The 26540-nt window shown below is 42.1% G+C and overlaps 1 protein-coding gene across 1 annotated transcript; it reads right to left on the bottom strand.

Moving 5' to 3' along the window:
• Positions 1 to 4683: 4683 nt before the first annotated feature.
• Positions 4684 to 26407, bottom strand: LOC103009206 (myosin-1). The gene is given in 41 exon segments (XM_057539511.1): positions 4684 to 4851; positions 6600 to 6695; positions 6821 to 6925; positions 7192 to 7362; positions 7453 to 7578; positions 7914 to 8117; positions 8205 to 8513; positions 8915 to 9039; positions 9132 to 9297; positions 9580 to 9763; positions 10514 to 10527; positions 10529 to 10711; positions 10874 to 10992; positions 12797 to 12923; positions 13530 to 13919; positions 14006 to 14096; positions 14349 to 14494; positions 14577 to 14753; positions 14846 to 15088; positions 17226 to 17264; positions 17266 to 17479; positions 17575 to 17711; positions 17800 to 17923; positions 18222 to 18238; positions 18240 to 18340; positions 18421 to 18508; positions 19562 to 19632; positions 19727 to 20033; positions 20828 to 20998; positions 21117 to 21266; positions 21357 to 21475; positions 21679 to 21817; positions 21971 to 22074; positions 22148 to 22246; positions 22902 to 22965; positions 23104 to 23196; positions 23283 to 23397; positions 24565 to 24604; positions 25702 to 25846; positions 25961 to 26104; positions 26204 to 26407. Coding segments are annotated over 41 exon segments (5814 nt in total). The 3' UTR covers positions 4684 to 4698.
• Positions 26408 to 26540: the final 133 nt, after the last annotated feature.

Raw genomic sequence — 26540 nt, 5'->3', positions numbered from 1 at the left:
TTTGCCTTCCAATACAGGGGATGTGGGTTCGATCCCTGGTTGGGGAGCTAAGATCCCACATGCCTCGTGGCCAAAAAACCAAAAGAGAATCAATATTGTAACAGATTCAATAAAGACTTTAAAAATGGTCCACATCAAAAAATAAATAAATAAATAAACCCAACAAATTATTTTTTTTAAAAAGTAGTCTACTTGAATGAAGCTGACCTTTGCATGTGGTCAGTGCATAGGAACCCAAATTGTCAAGTCATTCCAAAAAATACTCTACATTTTGGAATCAGTTGAGTTCACAGCCCCACAATCTGATGGTCCAACCAGTTTTATTTAGTTTGGGACCAGACTTCCAGGGAAATTATCTGTATGGGGTATATCTAATCAGATATGCTTTAGAATAGGTTCAAATCTCTAAAGCCAATATTTAAATAGACCAGTTTCCCAGAATATGTAGTAAAGGGCAGGAGGAAATAGGCACATGCCTCTTGACCTTATGTTCTGTTCTCATTTATTGTCTCGTGTTCATATTAAGCTTATTACAGAGAAAACTGTGTTTATTGACATCAGTTTTACCTACTGCCTGTCTCCCCAATTAATACAATCTTCTTGAGTGAGTAAAATGTGAAAAAAATGTAATTATTGAAATGTGCTCTAATCAAGGCACAGTGCCAAGTGGAAGAATACAGGAATGAAAAAGTAAGAACCTAAATCATACGCATGTAGCTTACATTTTAATGAGGGAGGAAGACATTATTTATTCATAGTTTAGTAAGTGATAAGTGAAGCGAACATACAAAAGGGAAATGTGACCTAATCTGGAGGGTCTAGGGAGGTTTTCTTAAAGAAGTGAAATTTAAGCTGACATTTAGAGGATGAGTAGTCCTCAGCTAGTCGAAGTATGGAGGTGGGAGGAGAGAAAGGGTCCCTGAAGCTGAGGAAACAACATGTACTAAGTCCCTGCTCTGAGCAGGGTCAAAGTACATTCGCGGAACTGAGAGGAGGTCAAGTGCAGCAGAGGCATAATAAAGAGGGAGGAGAGTATCACAAGGTGAAGCTTGTGGGCAGGGGCCATCTTCAGGATTTTAGTCTTTATGCTAAGAACAAAGGGATGGTTTTAAGATAGAGAGCAGTGTGATCAGATTATTGTTTTTAAATAGATTTCTCTGGCTACAGTCTAAATTCTGCCAGAATGGTTTAGACTTGGGAAGGAAGAAGAGATGTGTAGGAGACCAGGCAGTAGATGATGGTAGTTTGGATGAGGAATATGGCAGAAAATACAGAGAAAAGTTGATGGTCTTGAAAGATATTTAGTGGGTAAAAAACATGATGATTTGATTAGATATGAGTGAGTGAAGGACAGGTAGATTTCAAGAATGATTCGTAAATATTTAGCTTGAGCAACTGAGTGATTTTAGTTGCCATCCACTATGATGGGGAACAGTATAGTAATGCAAGAGAGGTTTAAGGAGAGGAAGGGGAGGTCATGAATTCATTTTGACTGTGTTGAGTCTGAAGTGCCTATTAGTAGAGATATCAAGCCTGCAGCTCAGAGTAGAGAAGTAGAGAAGGGTTGTAAATTTGGAATTGATAGGTTATGGATGGTAAGAGAAGCCAAGGGAGCAGATGAGATCATCCAGGGAGAAAATGTGAAGTGAGAAGAGAGGGGACCTACAGTGGAACCTGAGACACATCCCATGGAATTCTCAAAAACATTTGCAGATTAGGCAGAGGAAGATGAGCTGATGAGGAGAGAGGAGAGGCTGGAGAGCTAGAGCTGTGAAGAAAACCAGGGTAGGGAAGAGTTCTGGAAATCAAGGGAGGAGAACGTTTCCCATATAAGAGAATGGTCAGATGTATAATACACAGTTGGAAGGTTGAGTTTATTTTAAGGTTTGAGGAGTGTCCATTTGACTTAGCAATGAAGAAGTCACTAAGGATCACAGTGAAATTCATTTAGGTGGAGTGGAGGGAGCAAAAGCCAGATTGAAGTGAGATGAGGAGTAGGTGGAAGGTGAGGAAATAGAGACAGTTTGTATATATAACACTTTTGAGAATCTTTGTTGTAAAGGAAAGCAGAGAAATGAGACTAGCTGGAGAAAAAATAGGGTCAAGGGGAGTTTAAGAAAGGATACAGTAGAGTGGGAGAGATTGGAAATAAAACCGAAAGAAAAGGATAGTTCAGTGTATAAATATTCTAAGGAGGGAGGGGATGAGATTCAGAGCCAGGCAGAGGAGGTGACCCTGAATGGGTGGAGAGACCTCCACATCAGAAGGCTGAAGCTGGTTTTGCAGTAAAAATGTGAGGCCATTTCCATCTGATGGCATCTATTTTTTTCTTTTAAGCAGGATATGAGATCATTTTCTTGGGCCAAAGGGGGAAATGGAACTTTGAGGAGAGTGGGAAGATTTGAAACAGAGAGAAACAGAGTGAGCAAGTTGACTACATAACTCCAGCACTGAAGGCTCACTGGAGTTAGTGATTGGGAATTTACAGTGGCACCATTTTCTCTGAAGTGTGGAGTAATGAATTGTTGGATTCATTCAGGTTTAGTGTCTTTACACTCAAGTGTGACAGGGGATAGGAGATGGCAAGGACGTTTAGGACGTTTTCAATAGAATAGGCAAAAAGCTAGATTATGAATTTTTGCTTAGTTGGGGGAGAAATAAAGATAAAATGGGGCTGATGGATATGGAAGAAGTAAAAGGTCAGAATACTGGAGGTGCCAGTGAGATTGAAGAATTGTTATGTTGGGGATAGTCCAACAATCAAGCTAGAAAATCAAGACAGAGATGCTTGATTTGGTGTCTTAGAAGGTTGGGCGTTTCCTAGAGTGAGGCTGTGGAAGAGATGGAGTGGAGGTGAAGGAAGTGGAGGGTGGGAGTCAGTGTATTGGATGAATCATTTGGGTGGACACTGAAGACTCCCAGGAATGTAGTGAGAACTGGGCGGAGAGAGAAGTGGTGCCCAAATCTTCAATGAATGAAAAGTCAGTAGATGACAACAGTAGGTATGATGAATAGCAGAATAGAATGAATCTCAAAGAAGCAAGAGCTTTCTGTAAGAGGATAAATAGCAGTGGGGGTCGAGGGGGTTATCATTTCTAGGTCAGGACTAAGGTATTCTTAAAACATGAGAGAATAATGGTCAACTTTTACAAAAGCTTCCAGGGAAGCATTGTTCTCAGGGTGGGGGGGCGGGGGCAGATTTCAGTTCAAGCCAAGAGACGGGGAATGTTACAAGGGGCATAAGAAATCTCATGTTTTCCAGGAGAGTCAGTATTAAGTGAGGTCCAACCAGAGCCTACCTTTCCTTCCTGCTTCTTTGCATAACATTTGTCCATTTATCTATTCATTTTTCTCATTAAGTCAATAGCCAAATGAAATGGCAATGTGGGATTGGAATATTAGGTTGTAACCATTGGCAGAAAATTGGATAATATGTTAAGGACTGCTTTATAAATTATTTTAAAGTGCAACTCAGGATGTAGCATTAGAGTAAACAGTTGTCTCTAATGATTGATAGAAAATAGAGGGTGATATGTAACATCCTGGAGGGAATCTTCCCCAGGAGCTGAGGTCCAGAGAGTGCAGTTGGATAATTTAACCTACTAGATAATAAAATCAAAAACATTTAATTGTGTATTGTTCCTTTTAAATAGGTGTGTAATGTTCTTGTAAGACCTTTGTTGTACGCATTCCTAGTAGACAAGATGCTTGCTATTTTACCTGCTCCCTGCCTGTTAAAAATGAGATAAGTAGAAGGCCCATGCTAGCCTCAGCACATGTAAATCTGTAGTAGTAATACCAATTAGAGTAATGATGATAGTAATTGCCATACACTATATAGAAAGGCACAAAGATAAAATAATGAGAGTAGGGAACTGACTTTTTAAAAATATTAATTAACCTTCTATTGCCAGCAGAAGTACTGGGAGAAAGCCTTGTAAAAGGTACAGAAGTTTCCAAAGAGGTAGAACAAATACTGAAAATATATCCATTCGTAATTCCTGTTTACCATGCTAATGTACTAACAAGCAAGGAGGCTCAGTGAAACAAACAACAGAACATCTGTAGGTAACAAAAAGACTAAAAATTCCGGAAAATCTATAGAACATATTTCCCTCTCAAGGGGTCTGAATCCCAACTTAGTGGAGAGTTTGCATTTCAAATATTTTTGAGTGTCTATTCCAATTTTTTTTTAACTTTTTCTTTTCTTTTATGTAAGTAATTAGTGTTTTAATTTATTTTTACTCAGTCTTAGGATCAAGGATTTCCTATCGTTTTATGAAGAGAGTAACTTCATTAAGAGAAATCCGTTTTCTGATAAGTAGCTGCTGCTCTGCCAGGTGGAGTTTAGTCTATGCTCTGTATACCCTATATCTTTTATGCCTAAGGCCTGCCTCTAGGCTTCACCTGCTTCCCCATGTATGGTGTTTAGGGTTTTTCCTAACGAGGATTGGCCTGGCTGCTCCTGCCATGTTTTATTCTTGGTGACTAAATTCTTCTCCATAAGATATAAGTAAAATGTTTGTTTGTTTGTTTGTTTCTTGTTGCCTAAAAAGATAAATTGACGCAGTGTAAAAAAGAGACACAAGTTCTTTGTAGATAAATTTTTTATCTGCAAAAATCATAAGTACAAAACAGAGTGACAAAGATTTTCACATTTTGTGCATTTCTTTGGTCACTTTTTCGCATTTGGATGAATCACTCTTCACTTATGATTTTTGGGTGAATCTCCCGGCTCTTCACCCGCAGCTTGTTGACCTGGGACTCGGCAATGTCAGCCCGTTCCTCGGCCTCTTCCAGCTCGTGCTGGAGCTTGCGGAATTTGGAGAGATTGACATTGGATTGTTCCTCCTGAGAATAAATGGAAATGCATTTATGAGGGGAAAAAGTTCAGAATTTCTAATTTCTTAGATCAATGGGTCTTGAATTTCTTTTTACTTAAAAATGGTTCACTCTAGTCAACCTTTTAAAAAGCCTAGAAAAATGCTCTTGAATTTTTTTTTTTTTTAATTAACTGCACTCATCCTTCTTGAAGTCATGGGTAGCAAGGAAGGACAGGTGACATTTGTCTCCAAGTTGTTCTAAAAGTTCTCCTCTTATAACATCTAAACATCTTAGAGCTACTATTAAATATGCCAGGTTTCCAGCCTCTTTTTTCCCCCCAGAATTCTGAGAATGGAACCAGACCTCTTAAAAATGCAGGTATACAATCTATATTATACCAAACTAGTACCCTTGAATATAAATTATTGTCACTTGAGTATAAATTATTGCCACTTAATGCAGTTTAGAAATTAATCAAGAAGTTGGTTGTTTGCTAAAATAGTCTATGTGGTCCCTGATTATATTTGAATAAATAGCAGGAAATTTGAGAAGGCCAGTTCTAGTTTAGTCTCTTAGTAATTATTCTTTTTAAAAAGGCTCATTAGGAGCCGTCCAAAATATGGCATTCAAATTTAGAACATTTAGAAAACTTTGGGTCACTAAATAATAGAGCTTGAGAAAAAACCCAGATCTTCCTCTTACAGATGAGGAAAATAGGAGCCAGAGAAAGGTTGTCTCTCTCTCTCTGTCTCTCTCTCTCAGACCTTAGAGATCAGGGGAAAAAATAAACCCATATATGAACAGAGGAACTAATTTGTGATAGGTAGGTATGTATATCCATACTTCCATACTTAGGAAGTTGATATTATTTGATTATCATTTCAGATAAATCACAGGCTGAGGAAATGAGGTGAGGTGGAGTGCCAAGGATTTAGTGGTCTGAACATAACCGAGACCTTCTGACACTTAATATTTAACTGCTTACATGACACCTTCATTTGTGTATATAATGGTATTTCAAACACTGTTTCCAAAGCAGAATTCCTGTTTCCTTCTTGGCCTGCAGATATGTTCCTCCTTTAGTTCCCCATTTTAATAAGTATTATGCCATCCACCTGGTTACTCACATCACAAACCTGATTAATTACCCTTGCTTTCCTTTCTCTGTCCTCCCAAGCAAAACCTATTAGCATGTCTTGTAGTTTCTACCTCCAGAATCTATCTTGAATCTCTCCACATTGTCTCTATCTGCTCCACAAGCCACTGGACCACTTGAAAATCCTCTTAAAATGTCTTCCTGTACCTAACTGTGTTGTCTGACAATCCATTCTCCACGTAGTAGCCAGAATACTCTTTTTAAATAAATATAAATCAGGGCATGACCAACCCAGCTTAAACCCTCCTGTGGCTTCCCCAGTGTTCCATTGTACCTCGAATAAAAACCAGACTTTTTATCATTGCCTAGAAGACCCCCATGACCCGCCCCCTGCCCAGAGCTCCAGCTCCATCTCAGCTGCTGTCTCCCTTGTTCTTCCTGCCTCTTGGACCGGACTCTTTTCCACTCAACAGCTTTGCATTTGCTCTTCCTCCTCCCTAGAACATTCTCCCCTGGCTCATCAAGTGGTTGGTTTCTTCTCATTTCAGATCTTCACTGAATCATTTTTGTTGATCCTTCCTTATTTTACCCTTCTTTCTGTCATCCCTTTAACTAAATTGGCTTGGACATATCTGAGAACAGGGGGAGGCCCATCACCCCCAAGGGTTTCTGAACTCACTGCTTCCTCAGCTTGTCTCTTGTAAGCTTTCACCTTTGCTTGCAGTTTATCCACCAGATCCTGGAGCCTGAGAATGTTCTTGCGGTCCTCCTCAGTCTGGAGTATTTTCAAGAGTTAAGTTTCTTGAAAGTACATTTCAAGATGCCATCACATTTTGTTGTACATTTGGTTTTTGATCCCTTGTAGACTAGGGGAAAACTGAGACAGGACATTTTCCTTACTTGGTAAGTAAGTTCCTTTACTCTTCTCTCATGTTTGCGTAGACCCTTGACAGTTTCAACATTGCGCTTCTGTTCACTTTCAACTTCTCCTTCGAGTTCACGTACCTGCAGGAAGATGGGCATTTTAGAGATGTTTACTAGGATCCATTCACTCAGTGGATTTCTACTTCTTCAGATGACCCATAGCACTTCTTTTACTCTGCCTTATGTGGAGTACTTGATGCCTTAGTCTAATCACCCCTTATATGCTCTTGGACACCAAGGAATATCTCTTGTTCATCTGTATGCCTCACATCATCTAGCAGTGCTAGGTATTAAAAATCGTGCATTGGATTGGAATGAGATAGGAATACGCTGATCAGAAGACCCACCCTGGCCTGCAGCTTCTGCATCTGCTTCTTGCCACCCTTCAGGGCCGGCTCCTCAGCCTCGTCCAGGCGGCGCTGCAGGTCCTTCACCGTCTGCTCCAGGTTCTTCTTCATCCGCTCCAGGTGGGCGCTGGTGTCCTGCTCCTTCTTCAGCTCCTCGGCCATCATGGCCGCCTAATAAGCGGTAAAACAAAACCAGTAGAGAGAGCTGAGACAGCCCATCAAGATTCTAGCGTGACCACCCCCGTGTGGCCCTCTGCTCACGTCAGTGATGGCCTTCTCGGCCTTCTCTTCTGCATTGTGAGCTTCCTGGATAATGTCCTCCATCTCTCCCTGGATTTGGGAGATGTCTGTCTCCAGCTTCTTTTTCGTGTTGATCAGGCTGGTGTTCTGTTTAAAATATCAAATTTAGAAATACTAAGTACATGAGAGCAAAACTACAATGTCCAATGTTCTAATGAACCCACAAACTAATTAATTAAGGTAACTAATTAGTATCCTTTCTTGTTCCATAAATTATCTGAGTTGACAATATACTTTTAGAAGACAGTCAACTCTGAATGTCACAGTTCATATAAACAAAAGTATTGTTAATCCAAAGATATTACATATTTTAAACTGTAACGTCCGTAAAACGTTATGCATAAATTTTTAGATAGTACTAAGATTTGAGCAAGAATATCATTTTCAGTCCACTTTCTTTTTTACTTTTATGTTATACTCACCTGGGTGTGCAGGAGCTGGACGCGCTCGCTGGCGTCCAGGAGCTCCTGCTCTGCCATCTTCCTGCTCCTCTCCGTCTGCTCCAGGGTGGCCCGCAGCTCCTCGATCTCGGCCTGCAGCAGGTTGGCTCTGCACTCCACCATGGCCAGCTGCTCCTTCAGGTCCTCTTGGCCCCGGAGAGCATCATCCAGGTGGAGCTGGGTATCCTGTGGAATGAACGATCATTGAGACACCTTGTTCTCAGGGCTGCAGTCACCCCAACTGCCCTGGGACCATCTCCTGAGCCCATTTACCTTGAGGATGGCTTGGGTGTTCCTGTAGTTCTTCAGGGCCTCAGCAGCCGTGCGGTTGGCGTGGTTCAGCTGGATTTCCATTTCGTTGAGGTCTCCCTCCATCTTCTTCTTGAGCCTGATGGCATCATTTCTGCTCCGGATCTCAGCATCCAGCATGCTCTGCATGGTCTCCACGACTCTAATGTGGTTCCTCTTCAGCTGGTCAATTTCCTCATCCTTTTCAGCGATTTTCCTGTCACCTTCAGACTTGACTTGGTTCAACTCCAGCTGGATGCGCAGGATCTTTCCCTCCTCGTGTTCAAGAGATGCCTTAATGACAGCAAGGGGTGACATTAGCAGGGAACGGAAGTGCGTAGTATTCTAGAGATAGGAAATAGTTCCTACCTTTGTGCTGCTATAACGCATCTTTATTCCATTGTTACAGAAATTTCTGCAATGTGTTGTTGTTGGTTTTGCATAATTCTGTCTCCCCAGCTAGCTAATGCCCATGGGGGCAGGGCCCTTAACTTACTCATCTTTGTTTTCTCGGTGTCTAGCACACAGTTCCTGATGTCCGGTTATGTTAGTTGTATGCATGGTCAGTGTTCCATCCTCATATTTTTTACCCAGAGTAAAAATTATTTTTCTTTTCTCTTGATTCACCTATTCTTGCATATATTAGATCTTAATTCCTCTCAAAATGGTTTTAGAGTCTACAATAAAATGTCTACCTCTGCCTCTTCTAAAGCAGCCTGAATTTCAGACTTTTCTTGTTCCACTTGTTTCTTTATTTTCTCCAGTTCATTTATACGTTTCCCTCCTTCTGCAATCTGCTCAGTGAGGGCAGAAATCTCCTCTGTTCGTGAAAAATAAAAATGTAAAAATGCATTCAGTGAGGGAAAACATTCTTTCAAATCTTTTGTTGAAGAAAAGGTAAAATGTACTCACGTTGCAAATTCTTGTTTTCCCGCTTCAAGGTTTCAAGTTGGTCTAAGGATTCCTCATAAGCATTCTTAACCTTGAACAGCTCTGTGCTGAGGGCGCGGGACTCCTTCTGGGAAGCTTCAAGTTCAGCACGAGTTTCTTCATACTTCTGTTTCCATTCTGATAGGAGCTGAGGGGCAAGGAATGGTCAAGAAATTGGGTGGAGAAAGTGTGATGGGATGAAAACCATTTCTTCTGACAACTTTCAAACAGAGTTGAGATGATCGGGGACTGAAAACTAATTATGAATGAGAAGAGTAGAAACCACAGGAGTCCCCCCTCCTCCCCACCTACTCATGGAGCAGGAGCTGCTGAGAAGAGCCCTCGGATGGTTTGAATAGGCACATGGAAGGTGGGAGGCTATCCTTAATCACATGTTGAATGCTGAGACAGAAACTGGTGCAGAAATTACCTTATCGAAGTTCCTTTGCTTTTTGTCCAGGGCTGCACAGGCGGCATTTGTCCTCTCCACATCAATCATGAGGTCCTCGACCTCATTCTGAAGCCGCTGATTGGTCTTCTCAAGGGAAGCGCATTTGGCATTCACAGCTTCTACGTGTTCCTCGGCATCTTTCAGACGCTGGGCCAGCTTCTTCCTAAAAAGTGAAATAAGGACAATAGACGTGAATGGTCACTCAGAAACTCTTCTAAGGCATCCACCAAAACATTATAATTCCTATCTGGCTCTACATTATTCACAGAATAAATGACTAGATCTCTCCTTAAACTTTCTCTTGAATGAGCAGGTCCCTTCCTTAAACTCTCTGTTGAATAAGAGTCTCCCTCTTAAGTTCAGTCTTGAACTTTTGATTGCATTGACTATTTAGATCTTTAATAACAATATGTGTTATTTCTTATTACAGAGCTTAATGTCTACTTTTTAGTCTTTAACACTGTATTCTTTTTTCCTCTACAAATAACCGTGTTTTTACATCTCAAAAGGGGGAGCTGTGCTTTAAAGTCTGATTATTTTTCTCTTACATATCTGTCACCCTGGACCGATTTTTCCATTAATGGCTAAGAGGGCGGAGCAGCACGGGAGAGTATAATTGACTCTTATTCTACCTACACCTGTATGGGTAGGATGATGTCAGAAGTTCCCCTTTTAAAAAATAATCATTCAGCTTCCTCTTGCCTTATGTCCATTTTCCTTCTACCCTCTAACTTAATTTCTTTCCCTAGACAACCTAGAGTATTTGTTTTTCTTGCTTAGGTTTATGTCATGCATGATTTTTCCTAGGTTTTTATTTGGGGAGCAATGGACATTTGCCCATGTGGTATTTAATATCAGGTGCACTTTGATTGTTAACAGAGCTATTTTCATTTTAGATAATTCTAGAACATACTTGGCCTCCTCCAGCCTCCTCTGTGCGCTGGATGGCATCCATCTCGTATTTGATCCTCCACTGGGCCACCTCAATGTTGGCCTTGGACATTGACCTCCGCAGCTCAGCCTTGGCTTCCTGCTCCTCCTCATACTGTTCCCGCAGCAGGTCACAGTCGTGGCGGGCTGACTGCAGGGCGTGGGCCAGGGCGTTCTTGGCCTGAGAACATAGAGATTGGTGACTTAATTTTATATCTTTAAAGTGATGTTTAGTCCCTAAGCTCCTGTAGGCCACCAGAAGAAAATCTGTAGAAGTAAGCAGAAAACAATCTCAAAAGCAAGGAAAATGACAGAAACAACAACAGCTGTGAGTAGGGCTAACCTTTATCTCCTCTTCAAGCTGCCTTTTCAGTTCTTCTGTCTGTTGTGTGAATGCTTGTTTGCCCCTCGAGAGCTGAGAAACTAGTGAGTCCTTTTCATCTAGCTGGCGTGAGTATTCACCTATAAAGATCAAGAGCCAGAAAACTCAACTTTACTTTGGAAATTAAAGCTCTAAATTACAAACTGGAGCAGGGAAAGGGAGCTGGGTCTGAAACATGATGGAGAGTGTGGATTTTAGCAAACCACCAATTTCCACTTCAACCCTGGTGAGGACGTCTATGTGAAAATGAGAAGTAGGGAAGGCTTTGAGGCAGATTACACTCTTCTGAACAACACAAAAGATTTGGGGAGATATTTTAAATTATTTGATCACAGTAGAAATTGGTGAAGAAATATGTGAAAAAAAATGTGAATCAAACCAACAAAAAACATTCCAGTGTTTTTTGTGTAAGGCAACAGTGTTGTACTAGTTTACCTTTCACTGAAACTTGATTGAAACCGAATTTATTCTTTGGAAAATAGGAGACTTTGAGCAGTTCTCTCTGAAATGATGTTCGAAGGAAAATCCTGGAAGAATTTTTATATTAAGAAACAATCAAGTGTCTTTCCACCCCAAGGACGAGTTGGTTTGTGGATAACTAATCAGTCCTTAAACTAAGTGGCATTTAAATTTGTCTCCCATTCTTTAAGCACCATAATTCAGAAAATACACTATATAGTTGACCCTCGAACAATCGGGGTTAGGGGTTTCGACCCTCTGCGCGGTTGCAAATCCGCTTATAACTTTACAGTCAGCCCTCTTTTTTCACATCCATGGATTCAGCCAGCTGTGGATCATCTAGTACTGTAGTGCGTTTTTATATAAAAAAGAATCACGTGTAAGTGGACCCACACTGTTCAAACCTGTGTTGTTCAAGGGTCAACTGTATTATGTTAAAAAGAGAGAAAACACTTCCAGCACCATTTTTGAACTGGTTACCTGGAAGCCTTATCTCTTTAACATTTAATAAGAATCACAGCTTTCAATTTTTTTTTTTCATACCACTAAATTACTAGGAGTAAACCTGTAATGAGGAAAAGAAACTACAGGGAGCGTTCTGATTATTTGCGAATACAGTTTTTCTTTTTCATAAAGTGTACTTATCAACTGTATACCAATAATAAAAGCCTTACTTGAGCTTTGTTCTAGAAAGAACAATATTTGAATGAATATGAAAGAGTAAAGTGGTTCTCCAACAATTTGATCTACCTATTACGTTAATGGTCCAAATGACCCACAAAACAATTTCCATCTTGTTACCTCTCACCTGGGGAGGAGAACTTTGGTAGAAAGTTGGACAAGTTGATAGGGGGAGGAGTAAATGCAGAGACCCTCCAATCTGGATAATCAAAAGTCTATGTACCTCACTTGAATGCTCCTGGCTGGATTGTGGTCCTGAATATTTCCCTACTTAACAGTGGTGCTACTGGCAATCGGCAAGACTTCAGGGAAAAGACTGGAGTAAGCGTTCTTGGACAGGTCATTTCATCACTACCATAATCCAACATCTTTAAAATGGGGATAACATTACACAGACTAATGAGGGTAAAAAGGTAATTAACTTGTGGAAGCACTTTGAAAAGCAAAAGTAAATACTGTCAGGATACACTTTTTTATTAGATAACTTTCAGATGAGAGTGAAATCTGCTTTAAAGTGTTAAAAAACAAAAGAGCCTGGGTCTCTATTTAAAAGAAAACAAACCCAAAACCAAAAAGACAGAAAGGAAGAAAGTAGTCCATGCTGGTGGTCAATAAGGTGTTCATATGAGCGGCACCTCCCAGGGAGGTCATATGTGAGCTCAGGTAACTCAATGTAGAGTTTTTCAGCAACTGGATAGCCAAGATAAATGTATCATTCAAGGTCAACACTGGTGGATGGCCCACCTGATTCCGTCTGCAGGCGTGCTCTCTGAGCCGTCAGGTCATTGATCAGCCGCTGCTGCTCTTCCTCCTTTGCCTTAAGTTCACTCACTTGATCTTCTAGAGCGCAGCACATCTTTTCAAGGTTTCCCTGCATTCAAAAAGTGGTAAACGGCATCTTAAGCAAGTATTTGGACCATAGAAATGTGCAATAATCTAAGCATTCCATAGGAGCTGCAATACTCATTTATTTTGAGAATACACTACCTTTACAAAAAAAAAAAAACAACAACTGAGGCCTTAGTTTGTGATGGAAAGAGTAACAAGACACATAGTCTAAACCTACTGCCACGAAATTGCTTTGTGAAACTAAGCCTTTACTCAGTTGGCTTATCTGTGATATGAGAAAGTGACACTTGATGACTCAGCTCATGAAACTTCTTTGAGAAGCAGATTATGTATTTGTGCTTAAGGGAAAAACAAAAAGCCTAGTCAAGGTGAGGCGTTTTAAAAATTTCGAACTACATCATTGAATTGTATTTTTTATTGGAAAGAACTTGAGTTTTCAGGATGCATATCCTTCGGGGACAGCTATTCTCCTGTAAAGAGGCAGCATGTGGCCCCATCACATGGGAGTTGCCCTTCCTGCGACCAGCCTCCTGCCATAGTCTCCTCCTGCCAGGTACTAGTGATTCTTGAAAGGCTCACTCACACCTGTCCTCCAGAAATCTCTTTAAGACTGAAATCATGATTGTACCTTGGCTTTGGAGACAGTCTGCCTGTTGCTAGCAAGGTCATCAGTCTCCATCTTCAGCTCACTCTTCTCCTTCTCCAGCTTCTGCTTGACCCTCTGCAGGTTGTCAATCTGCTCCCCCAGCTCGGCCACACTGTCCGCGTGCTTCTTCCTCAGCGTGGCCACCGTGGCCTCGTGCTGCAGGGTGGCCTCCTCCAGGTCCCTGCGCATTTTCTGGAGCTCGGTCTCCCGCTTCTTGTTCATCTCAATCTGGACCGAAGTGGCCCCGCCGGCCTCTTCCAGCCACTCGCTGATCTCCTCCAGCTCCCGGGAGAGGTCCGAATGCTGCCTCTCTGCTTTGGCGCGGGAGGCCCGCTCTGCCTCGATCTCCTCCTCCAGCTCCTCGATGCGGGCCTGGCAGTGGGGAAAAGCTCAACGTTAGCTCCTTTGTGTTAGTATTTTGTCATGTTGAATGAGACTGATGGAAATCATGGACTTACCTGTAACTCCTTGATCTTCTTCTGCAGTTGAATGCCAAGTGCTTGTTCATCTTCAATCTTGCTTTGCAGACGGCTCATTTCAAACTCTTTCCTGTTAGGAGAGCAACACATTAGCTCATACTCTGTCCTCTTGCCAGTCTTCTTCTCTATGTGTAACTGAACGTTTTTGTACTGCTGGTGTTGAGGAAGTGCTAAGTGCATGTTTTACAAGTCAGTACTGTACCATTTTCATTAAATACAAAAGTTAAAGTTGTCATTATTTGTTTTTTTTCTGTGTGCTGTGAAGTAATATTTTTGAGATCCAGACAACGAGCAGGTTACAATTGAATTCTCTTACACTCACTTTTTGAGTTTTTCATCAAGTTGCTGCTTATCATTTTCTATATCCATTGTGGATTCTTGGGCCAATTTTAGGTCACCCTCCAGCTTCCTCTTGGCTCTCTGTAAGTCCATGCGCAGTTTCTTTTCTTGTTCCAGAGATCCTTCAAGCTAAATATAAATAATGTTGAGTCATAAGGATTGCTTAGCTTCCCTTTGAAGAAAATAATTTCCTTGATAATCCTAGACTTGCGTCATCCACTTGCTGCTCTAGCTTGGCTTTAGCTTTGTTCAGGGTGTTCACTTTGTCCTCTTCTGCCTGCAGGTCATCCAGGGTCTGCTGGTGGGCCTCCTGGAGGGCCTTCTTTTCCCTGGTCAGCTTAGCTATGACTTCGTCCAGGCCTGCCATCTCTTCTGTGAGGCTTTTCACCTAGAAAGGTTAAGGAAGAGATTATCTCTGCTCTAAAGCAGCTTAGTTAGATGGCAGAGTCTCTATATGCTGTATACAAATATATTTCATACCTTGTTCTCTGTGGCATGTTTCTCCTTCTCAACCTTGACCAGTGTCGCCTGAAGGTCATCTATGTCTTTCTTCAGTTCTGAACATTTGTCCTCCAGTTTCCTCTTCCTGGCCGTCAGCTCAGCGTGGATCTGTTCCTCATTCTCAGCTCTCTCAGTCACTTTCTTGATCTTTGCCTCGAGCTGGATTTTGGTTTTGATCAGCTGGTTACATCTATCTTCTGCATCAGCCAATCTATCTGCTTCCTGAGAAGGACAGTAGACACTTTTAGATCTTGTTCTGTGGACATTTTCAGATTTTATTAAGATTTTGAAACCAAACAAATAAATTGTGCTTTAAAGCTTTAGGTTAATTTTTATTAGCTTTCCATCATTTAGGAAATATTTATTGGGCACTCCACTTATGGCACTGGAGATTTTTAAAAAAGGAATTGGTCATAATTCCTGATGAATTTATAATAAAATTATACTTATTAATGATGGGGTTCAGGATACACTATCCCAAAGTATGGTACCTTGGCATAATGAATATCTTAAGCTAGAGGAGTTTGAGGAAAGAGCAGAAGTGGGAAGCCCACCCTGACCCATTCCCCTCACCCTTCTTCCCTGAAACAGGTCATAAAACTTCCATGTGGAAGGTCCCCTCCCTGTACTGGGAGGAAAGAAGACATTCTTATCACAAGAGGTGGGGAATTTAGGACTTCGAAGGCTGTGTAAACGAACCTTGTTAAACTAACCCTTATCTTCCTAGTTATTTCTTCAGCACTTACTATCCCAGTCCAGACCCCTTTGTCTTGTCAATTCTTCACACATTTATCATTTCTTTGTCTAAAGGGTATAAAAGCTCCATGCTCTGGTCACTTCTTTAGGTCTTTATTCTCTTGTGAAAGCTCCCTTGTACACATAAAAATTAAATAAAATTTGTTTGTTTTTCTCCTGTCAATCTATCTTTATCAGTTTAATTTTCAGACCCAGCCAAGGAACCAAGACGGTCAAGGAAATTTTTTTACTCCCCTGCATGATAACCTGTGTTTAATGTGTTGGTATATAATTTCAGTTAGTTTTCTTTATTTAATATTATTTTCCAGAAAAGTTTAGTATATGGAAAGCAAAGAAAATGGTTGGGTATTTAGCAGAAAAGTGAATTAAAGGGGAGACACATGCTACAGTGACAGAGTGGGTGGAATTAATGGGAGCATGCGGAAGAACTAAGGGGAACGGAACATTTTAGAAGGTGGTGCAAGAGAAGTAGCAAACGTGTTTCTCAGGAGAAGAAATAGGAGTTGGCATATAAATCCTCTGAGGGCAGGGACTATGTCTCTTGCTCAAAGTTGTATCCCTAATGCTTGGAACTTCATGAAATATTTATTAAATGGGTAGTTGACAGAGTAATGTTGAAAAGAAGTCATACTGAGAGGAGTATACTTAGATCAGTTATACTGATTATACTTGGATCATATTATACTGAGAGAAATTAACTTCCATACAATTATCTCTTGATTCTTGAAGATGTGATGAACCCCTCCTCAATTTGGAAAACCTTTGTCTCCATAAACCATAAGGGAAGTCACAGTGCCAGCCTAGGTATTTATAATTCATTTTTCTTTAATTTTTCTAGTTATGTGTCTAAAACCTGTGCGCCCACTGGAACCAGTGCAGATTCCCTTCTGAATTCAGAGAACTGGAGGGTAGCTTTTAATGTTTCTGTTGTTGATTTCAGTGGTGGCAGCTGAAATTTTCTTGTCATTTGGGTCACAGAAATGGGTTAGACAGTGGTGTTGATCAAATATTTCTTCTCAAGCCTCTGGATATTTCTTGGGACATCAAAACAAGAACATCAGTACTATTTCTCATGCTTTGCCTAATTGACACTATTTATAGAAAGCATTGCCATTATCTTTGCAATGATCTTATTCTTTTAGGTCCTAGAGACTTTCTCAAGACATAGTTGAGAGGGAAATTGCCAGGGGACCATAGATTTTAAAATTCAGAATATGGGTTTCGAGTTGATACGTTCTCATCATAAAGTCTCCTCGCTCTTCACTGTCAACATTGTTCTTTCTTCGCTGCTCTTATTTGCATTTTTCAGCAGGGAGAATCTTAGGGAACAAAGATCACTTTATTTACTGCCCATATTTTGCTAGGAGAAACAACAGGGGGAAAGGAAAAATGCTTTTATTTTTCCCTTGTCAACAGAAAGGAATCCTACCACAGAGCTTTTTAGTAATATTGTATATGAAATTTTATGGAACATTCTGAGGAGTTGTGAATTAAGAAAGATTGATAATCAGTCCGTTAATAAGGTGGAATTTAGACTCTCCCCTAGCAACTGCTGAATCGAAATTCTAGCATCAGATTGCAAGCAATGGCTTCTGATACTCACAGATTGAACCTGGAGCTGCAGGTCATTTTTCTCTTTCTCAAATCAGAATTTCAATTTTCTCTTCAAGTTCTTTCAATTTTGCGCTTGACTGATCCAGCTTTTCTTTGGTCTCCTCATCACCTTTCGGGGTGGGCGTCTCCTCTGTCTTTGCACTCTTGAGGAGGACCTTGATTTTGAAATACAGCTTCATCCAGGGCCAGTCTTTCACATTCATGAAGACACGAATATTGTACTGGATACAGAAGATGGGCTCTCTGTGATAGGAACAGAAATGTTCAAAGGCAGGTATAACAGGAAACAGAATGAAAAGGCCTAGGCTGATGGGGTTTAGTAACGTTTCCTATTTTACCTCTGCTCCTCCATCTTCTGGTACTCCACTCTTGCCAAGAACCCTCTGCACCTGGCCTGGGTTTGAATAACCAGCTGGGCCACCTTGTTCTCTCGCATCTCCTCTAGTACCCCCAGAAAGCCAGCTTTGAAAAAGACCTGTGCATGGGCAGAGTTGCAGATCAGAAACTTTACATAGCCTCCAAAGGGACAGGCATAGTGTCTGGTGGGCCTTAGAGACTATTACCTTGGTTAGACCACATTTGTACTTGGTGTGGTCAATGTCGAGGGACCCAAGGAGCTTCTCAGAAGCATCCTTGCCGTCAGTGAATTGTCCTTCAGGGATTGCACTTGCATTTAATAACTTGTATCTGTTTGAGCCAAACAAATAAATGATACAGCTGTTGTCACCAACAAGAAATCTTCCTGCCTCAGTATAGAAACGACTTAACTGTTGGGTAGTCTAACACAGATAAACAAGCAATCATATCTATGTCTTTATCTAGTCTTTGTATATTCAAAGGGTGTCAAACTTTTGGTATATCGATACGAAGTCTTTTAAATTCGTTGCTCTTCAATTTTAATAGAAGTTATAAAGGACAGGATCATTTCATTGAAAAATGAAATAACAAGAACCTTGTAACATAATTCCCAGTGCGGAAGTCTGACCTGTATATGAAGTCTGCAATGCAGGATTCTGCTTGGGAGCCCCTTACTGAAGACGCGGATGCCTGCCAGCACACCGTTACACCTCAGCTGGTTCAGGACAAGCTCATTATCCATGAACCCTAAAAAGAGATACATTGTCCATATAATAGTCTAATGAGCAGTCACACTAGAGCTTGTCTGGATGTCAGAAGTGTCTTACCAGGGGTTTTGGTTACACTGGGGACGATGCACCGTACAAAGTGGGGGTGAGTGCTCCTCAGGCCAGTCATCAGCTTACCCACATTCTCCTGTGGAACCATATGAATATTTGGTTAAAAATGCACTGTTCTTGTACATTCATATTTATAGACATAATTATCATGATCCATGATACTGTTCTAATTTCAATGATTAGTATCCAGATTGAATTTGCAGAGGGTTATCGCTGGAAATATCTCTATTTTCCCTATCTTTGTGCCTTATAAACTCGCTGTTGAAGTGGTTATTCATTCCTGTTGAATTTCCTAGCGTATGTTATAAAGTTATGGCACTTTAACATATGGAAATACTCTACCCATAATCTTTTGCCTGGATAATGTGGTCCGATTTACAAAAAACTCAAAATCTCCTTCCAGCTCTCCCATTTCTTTCTTAACCCAACTTTCAATTGTATCTGCTTCTCTAGCACATGCTTAGCTGTGTCTTCCTGCTGGTTTCATAGCAAGGGGCCTTTTAATGCCTTGTTCTGGGAATTGGCAGAAAAGGGACAGTCATATTGCCAATGTGAGAGGTTTTCCACCCTATGGAAATCCTGATTTTTCAGAATAACTGGAACTTCAGTTATTCCAGATAGGATTGTCAAAAGATAAGTAAATTTTCCTTAAAAAGCTATTTCTTAATCACACCTGATTTCTTATTTTCTTCTTTAGATCAGCCTCCCAATCCTACCACTATTTTTCTATCCTCACCTTTCAGAATCTACTCATTTCAGTTTTATGCCAATATACACCTAAGCACTTACCCCATTTGGACGCTCCCAAAGAAAATCTCATGTTTTGCTTAATCTTCTCCCAGAAGAAGCTTTTAAGTGTCAGATGACCTTATTTCCCGGCCCCAATATTGAATTTTACCATCTCATACTGACTCTGACCTCCTGGCACCTGTGTCTCCTATATCCGGAGCTATCTCTTCCAAGCTACCCCACACCTTCCTGCGAGAGTCAGTGCTACCACTACCTGCTGACCTGTCTCCTGGAGCCGCATTGAGCGCTAGAATCCTTGCAGGATTATTTACCCTTCCCCACATAGTAAAGTACAATTCAACTTCTGAGCCTAGTTAGAGAGAGAAAGTGAAGATTGTACCCTGAAGACAGCTGACATGGTCTGGAAAGAAGAACCCTTCTTCTTGCCGCCTTTCTTTGCACCGCCACCCTCTAAGGGGAAGAGAAATCACAAGCACTCCTAGTACAGGCTTTCTCTGCCTCAGTTTTCTACATTAAGTAAAAGATTAATTCTGTTGATAATTACCTGCTTCAGATGTTTGCTCAGAGAAAAAGAAAGCCAGAATCTTCACTGTGGAATTCTGGTACAGCCCGACCACCGACTCGTTCAGGGGGTCCCTGTTCTTGTGCAGCCAGCCAGTGATGTTGCAGTTCGCGGTGCCGGCGTAGTGCACCAGGGAGGAGTGGGCCTCAGCCCTGCCTTTAACCGCCTTGGGCTTCAGGAAGCAGGGAGACTTTCCAAGATGCTGTTCATACAGCTTGTTCTTGAAGGAGGTGTCTGTGGCCTTGGGGAACATGCACTCCTCTTCCAGGATGGAGAAGATGCCCATAGGCTGAGAGAATGAAAAGGAACATGACACTTGAATTTTGTCTGCCTGTAGAAATAATGTGGAACACAATGATCCTATTTGAGTAAATTCGTCATTTCATTCTTTACAGTTAGTGAGAACTCATTTCTTTGGTCAGAAGTTGTTAAATCACAAATATTTATCAGGTACCTATCAAGATCCGGGTGTGGTGTTGGGCTCTGGGATATGATGGAGAGTAAGATAAACAAGGAAGGAGCTCTGGTGGAGTTTGTGTCTTTGCCCCAAAGGCCTTAGAGCAATATTTCTCCAGGTGTGACTTGCAGATGGGTTGTGTCAGAAGCACTTGGTAAAAATGCAGATATTCCAAGGCTCCACCCCACACTTTCCCAAAAGTATTGCTAGGAGTGAGATTAGGGGAATGTGCAGTTTTACTAAAAGTACTTGTGGCAAGTCTTTGACACTACCGAGAGCCTCTTCTTTAAAGCACAAAAATTCCAATTTCAAACGCCAGCAGTGATGACTCCAGGGCTGACAAAGAGATAAGAAGTAAAACATGCTCTCCTCAGAGCTCTTTTATACGGAAAGATGGCTTAAGTATCAGGCTTGCATTGCACACTGTGGGGAAATGTAGAGTTCTGGACTCTCTAGAAAAGGTTCAGTCTCCTTTTACCAGAATACCTACCTTGGAGTTGGCAAAGGAATTTTCCTGGTTTTAGTTACAAGTAGAAATCTCTTACCAGAGTATACAGCGAGTGTTATGATTTTCTTTTAAATACGGGTCAGCAGTGTGATCTGTGATCTGAGAAAGGGAAGCGAACCTTCTCGAGGATGTCCGCGCAGGCGTCCATGTCCTTCCCAACGTCGATGAATGTCCACTCGATGCCCTCCTTCTTGTACTCCTCCTGCTCCAGCACGAATACGTGGTGGTTGAAAAACTGTTGCAGTTTCTCGTTGGTGAAGTTGATGCACAGCTGCTCCAGGCTGTTGAGCTGGGTATTTCGAATAGCAAAGAGTTTGAGTGAGTTTGGAAAATCCAGTGGAGACTCAGCAAAGCAGACACAAAGCGGAAGGGTGCTTTGGGGCTTGTCATTGATGCCAACAACTCACATGAAAGACCTCAAAGCCAGCGATGTCCAAGACCCCGATGAAGAACTGCCTGGGCTGCTTGGTGTCCAGCTGCTCGTTGATGCGGGTGACCATCCACAGGAACATCTTCTCGTAGACGGCTTTGGCCAGGGCTCCCACTTCATTGTACACCTTCATAGGCAGAGTAATGATCGTTGCTGTTATTAAAGACGTGTCCTGAAGGCCTGGGAAGTGTGAGATTCACAGAGGTTGTGCCATTACCTGCTGCACACTCTGGCCTTTGGTGACATACTCATTGCCGACCTTGACCTTGGGGTAGCAGAGGGCTTGGAGCAGGTCAGCAGAGTTCAGACCCTGGAGAGAGGCAGCCTTTTCAGCAACTGCAGAGACACAATTCAGACATCCAACGTGACCTACTATGACCCCACAGCTCCTCGGGGCAGAGTAAGGAATGAATCATTCCTGTGTGGGGTTAAATTTGTATGTGGCCATCAGATGCTCAGGTGCAAAGGAGACATGGGTTTGGAGTGGCCTTATTTGCCTATATTCTCTCATTTAACCCAGTTGGAGGTTCATTTGGTACCTTCAGTGCCATCTGGCTCTGCTTGCTCCTCACGCTGCTTTTGCTTGAATTTCATGTTCCCATAATGCGTTACTGCCCCCGTGAACTTGAAGATGGACACTTTTTCCTCAGAAGAGAAGCCCACGATGTCAATGGTGCTCTGCCAGGAGAGATGAGAGGGCAGAATTAGGGCACAAGACACTAACTTATTTAGAAGAACTTATACTGTGTCCTTATTCACACCTACAGCAGGTTGTCGTCGTCATTTCCATGCACAATGACTTATTTTTAAAAAACTGCATGTGTAACTTACGTCTGTGGCCGACAGCTCTTCTGCGTCATTAATGCTAGTGACTTTGATCTCCCCTTGACTGACGAAGGCATAGTCATGTGGGTTGGTGGTGATCATGAGCATTTCTGGGTACATAGAATTCAGGGTGTATGTTTTCCATTAGAAGGTGTGCTAATAAAGATTTAAGCTCTTTCATACCAACTAGTTCTGGCTTCTTGTTAGACCTGAGCTGATAAAATATATGGTAGCTTCTTTCTGCCTTTTGCTGGAAAGTGACTCTAGACTTCTCCAGAAGATCTGCAATGGAAAGTAGACATTGGATTAGAGGGAAAAATGATAAAGTGCCTGGAATGATTTTGGAACTTGGGGTCATAAGCTAAATCTCACTGGCCCCATGAGATTTCAGCTGAATGGTCCCGTGAGGTATCACATATTACGTCTCTACCACTGCGGTTGCTCTTGCCACCTCTAGAAGGAAACTGAAGTTGCCTGGCTCAACACATGTTCATTTCTCATACAGAAGATTCTTGACATTTCAAATATAATTGATTCTTGATAACCTGTTCCTCCTCAGGGTCTCTTCTCGCTTTATAACAGAGGGGTTACTAAGGGCACCATTTATCAAGGCTCACACTAGGAAGAAATCACATACACTAAACCCAAGTTATATACCCCAAGTCTTAGTTTTTTCTTAGAAAAATTTGAAATTTCTTCTGAGGCTGGCATCGTTCAGATAAGCCCAGCAACTCCTGGCAATTTCTAGAGCACCGTTGGCTCCTGACTGAAGTGGGTGAAGCGCACTGTGGGCTCTGGTTAAGCCTGGCATTACCCATGGGCATGTTTGGCAGTGACTGGTGTTTCACAGGCTCCAGGCTCAGCAGGAGCTGTACGATGTTCCTCCCAACCGTCATTTGTCATTCTTGGATTCTATTTAGGAGGTCCTGTTACTCACATGTTTCAATATCAGCAGAAGCCAGCCTCCCCGTGCTAAGGAAGTGGATCCTGATGCATTTACCCTTGCAAGTGAAAAAGACGATGTTATATACAAAACTGTTAGCACACGAGTAACAAGAGCTTGAATTAATAACTCAGACAGCCTTCTCTGGCATTTGAGAGGACACCTGAGAAAACCCTTCTGTGAGCCACAGACTTACAAAGCGAGAGGAGTTGTCATTCTTCACGGTCTTGGCGTTGCCACAGGCCTCCAGCGGGGGGTTGGCATTCGTGATTTTATCTTCCAGACTTCCCTGCAAAGGCAAGAGCAGTCCTCACATGTGGGGCTCGGGAGTTTCTTACTTGACAGCTTGGATTCTGACGTGGCAATCAGACCCACCTGCATTTTGCCAGGAGTAGGTTCCTCCTTCCTCTTCTCCCCAGTGACTGCAGTTGTTGCAAAGTACTGGATCACACACTTCGTGTTCACAGTCTTCCCAGCCCCGGATTCTCTGCTGTCAAGCAGTGATCAAATATGTGTGAGAAATTAAGCTCTGTGACAAAGGAAACTACTTCCTCCATTAGCATTTACTGTCTTATGTGCCTGTCTTTATATGTCTTTGTCAGAGTGCCCTAGATCTTTCTCTTCAGGCCACATTTAGCCCATATTATTTCTGTTGCTTTGCACTGATAAGCATCTGAGGCAGTCGATCATTAATCATGTAGCACTTATTTCTTGAGTGCTTAAAATGTGTCAGGCTCTCTTCTAGGTGCTGAGGCCGGGCTTCAGGGGTCCGAGAAGCAGCTCCTCAAGCACTATGTAGTAAATGAAACAATTAGTAAGAAACTCTCTGAAGCAAAGCAACTCTCTGAAGAACATTAAAGTGTTCTTCAGCTTCCTTAGACTAAAGATATTCCCAAGTTAGGTCTTTGAAGGAATAGACAGTCCTCAAGTAGGCCTTGGAAATGACCCACTGGTAACATCCGCAAAGTGCCCAGACTTCAGAAGGTGTGTGCTCACTCTCCAGTACTGGGCTCTGGCCGTGTGTGGACATGGTGCTTTATATCTCCCAATCCCTGGAAAGCTCTGGAACTTTTAAGACTGGACTAGCGAACGATGTAATATGGGACATTGTTATTTTATATTTGGATGCAATCTGAGCCCTATAATAAGTGATAGCAATATTTAGTTCCAGGCTGATTATGCCATTGCTTTAGTATGGGGCGTGAACTAATTTCTTCTTTTGGATTGTGATTTTCCCAGTGAAAATAAAATAGGAATAAGTCTCAGAATAATAATACATACGTTTGGGGCTTCCCTGGTGGCGCAGTGGTTGAGAATCTGCCTGCTAATGCAGGAGACACGGGTTCGAGCCCTGGTCTGGGAAGATCCCACATGCCACGGAGCAGCTGGGCCCGTGAGCCACAGCTGCTGAGCCTGCGCGTCTGGAGCCTGTGCCCCGCAACGGGAGGGGCCGCGATAGTGAAAGGCCCGCGCACCGCGATGAAGAGCGGTCCCCGCACCGCGATGAAGAGTGGCCCCCACTTGCCGCAACTAGAGAAAGCCCTCGCACGAACCGAAGACCCAGCACAGCCAAAAATAAATAAATAAATAAAATTTAAACACATACTCTACCAAAATATTTTAAAAAAAAAAAAATAATAATAATAATAATACATGCGTGATTAAGATAGACTGATTCTCTCCATCTAGAAGAAAGACAGTGGACAATCAGCATATCTACTAGTTACACAAACAAAACTTTCTATAGGGAAACACTGAGGGCATTGAGTGTAAGTGTCACATTCAGTGGAGTTTTTCCATATGTTATTGTAAAGTTACACGTGGTATTGTTATTATGTCTCGTAAGTTGGGGAAGAGAAACATTAAAATGTGTCGTATTTTAGACTCCTTACGCCCCATAGGAAGTGTGTCCTTCTGGTTTAAAAGAAAGAGCAATCCTTTCCAGAGACATGTTCCCTAGTTGTCATCTGTAGGTTCCAGCGGCCTGCTCTTTGCTGATGAATGCATATGACTGAAAAATGCACAATATGCTAAGGATTTGGACTGTATTTCCTAGTTCCAAATAGTGTTAATCAGGCCAAGATTGAGATTTAGTTTCTAAATGGATCAATTACACACACACAAACACGCACACGCACGCACACACACACACACACACACACACACACACATCTCTGTCTCTAGGTCCCAGACTGCAACCCTAATTCTGATCAGCCTCCCAAAAGCATCCTATGGGGTCAAAGAAAGATCAGGTAAGAGAGGGTGCCTCAATCAGAATAAAGTTCTTTTAAGGGGGAAACTGACAACTTCCTTTTGAATGCAGTGTCCCGGAATACCATTTTCATTCAGAGAGAGGCTATTATCTCTGAAATGGGTTCTGATGACTTTAAAGACATAACAATACTTCTTAAAGTATCTAATTCAAAATCAACAGGAAACTTAGGTACTAAAATGATTGAGCATATATTTTTCATTTCTATTCAGACAATACTATTCAGCTGTTAATTTAACCTTTTTTGTTACTTAAATATCTAAAATCATGTATGTCTAAGCAAGGAGACTGTAAACAAACTTATTAGGGTTGGAGTAGTAGCATAGTCTGGTAAAATCGTGGAGGTAGAATCAGGAGAACTGAGTTTTAATCCCCACTTGACAACGTGTACCTCTCTGTGCTTTAGTCATCTCTTGTGTGCAACTAGTATTTCTAAAGGTCTTTTTAACTTCTCCATTTTGTGATTATAGGTGGTGAAATAATTTGTATGAAAAACAGTCAAGCCACTCACCAGTCAGCATGAACTAATGGCATTGCCTGACATGGAGAAGATGTGGGGCGGGGCCTCCTGGCGCTTTTTGCCTCGGTAGGCAGCCACCACCTCGGGGTTGTACACCGGCAGCCACTTGTAGGGGTTGACGGTGACACAGAAGAGGCCCGAGTAGGCCTGCACCGTAAAGGAAAAAAAAAGAATATAATTATTTCACGGGGACCTTCATAACATACTATTTTTCAAAATATTAACCGCCTGCATGAGCAGAGGCCGTGAGAACAAACTCACGTAGATCATCCAGGCTGTGTAACGCTCTTTGAGGTTGTACAGCACTGCTGGCTCGTGCAGGTGGGTCATCATGACCATGTCCTCGATCTTGTCAAATTTGGGAGGGTTCATGGGGAAGACTTCGTCTTCTGTTACAGTTACTATCTGTCAAGTCAAGTAAGAGAAGCCAGGTCGACAAAGGAGTGTCAGCTCCCCTAACTGGCAATGGGGCCCAGTCTAATCCCCTCCAGATGTTTTACTCACATCCCCAGCTTCGGTCTTGGCTGTCACCTTCCCTCCTTCTGTGCTCTGCAGGGTTGCTTTCACATAGGACTCCTTAGGGTCTACCACGTAGTTTGTGTTTTTGGCATCAAAAGGCCTATTCTGGGCCTCCGTGCGCTGCTTTTCAGGCATTCGGGGGTAAGGAGCAGCCTCCCCAGAAATGGCCATCTCAGCGTCCGAACTCATGGCTGTGGGTTATTGGTGGCAGCCGGGCACCGGATACCTAGAGGTAGAGACAGAGCTGAACAGTGAGCCAGGGTGTGGGGGGACCTTGTACCGTTGTTTTTTGGTCGGTGTGCTCCAGTGGCCATGCTTATTC

The sequence above is a fragment of the Balaenoptera acutorostrata genome, unplaced genomic scaffold (assembly GCF_949987535.1).
Source record: "Balaenoptera acutorostrata unplaced genomic scaffold, mBalAcu1.1 scaffold_1368, whole genome shotgun sequence".
NCBI classification, from domain to species: domain Eukaryota; kingdom Metazoa; phylum Chordata; class Mammalia; order Artiodactyla; family Balaenopteridae; genus Balaenoptera; species Balaenoptera acutorostrata.
Note: the sequence above shows the minus strand (reverse complement) of the source record. Positions and strands in the feature narration are given on the sequence as shown.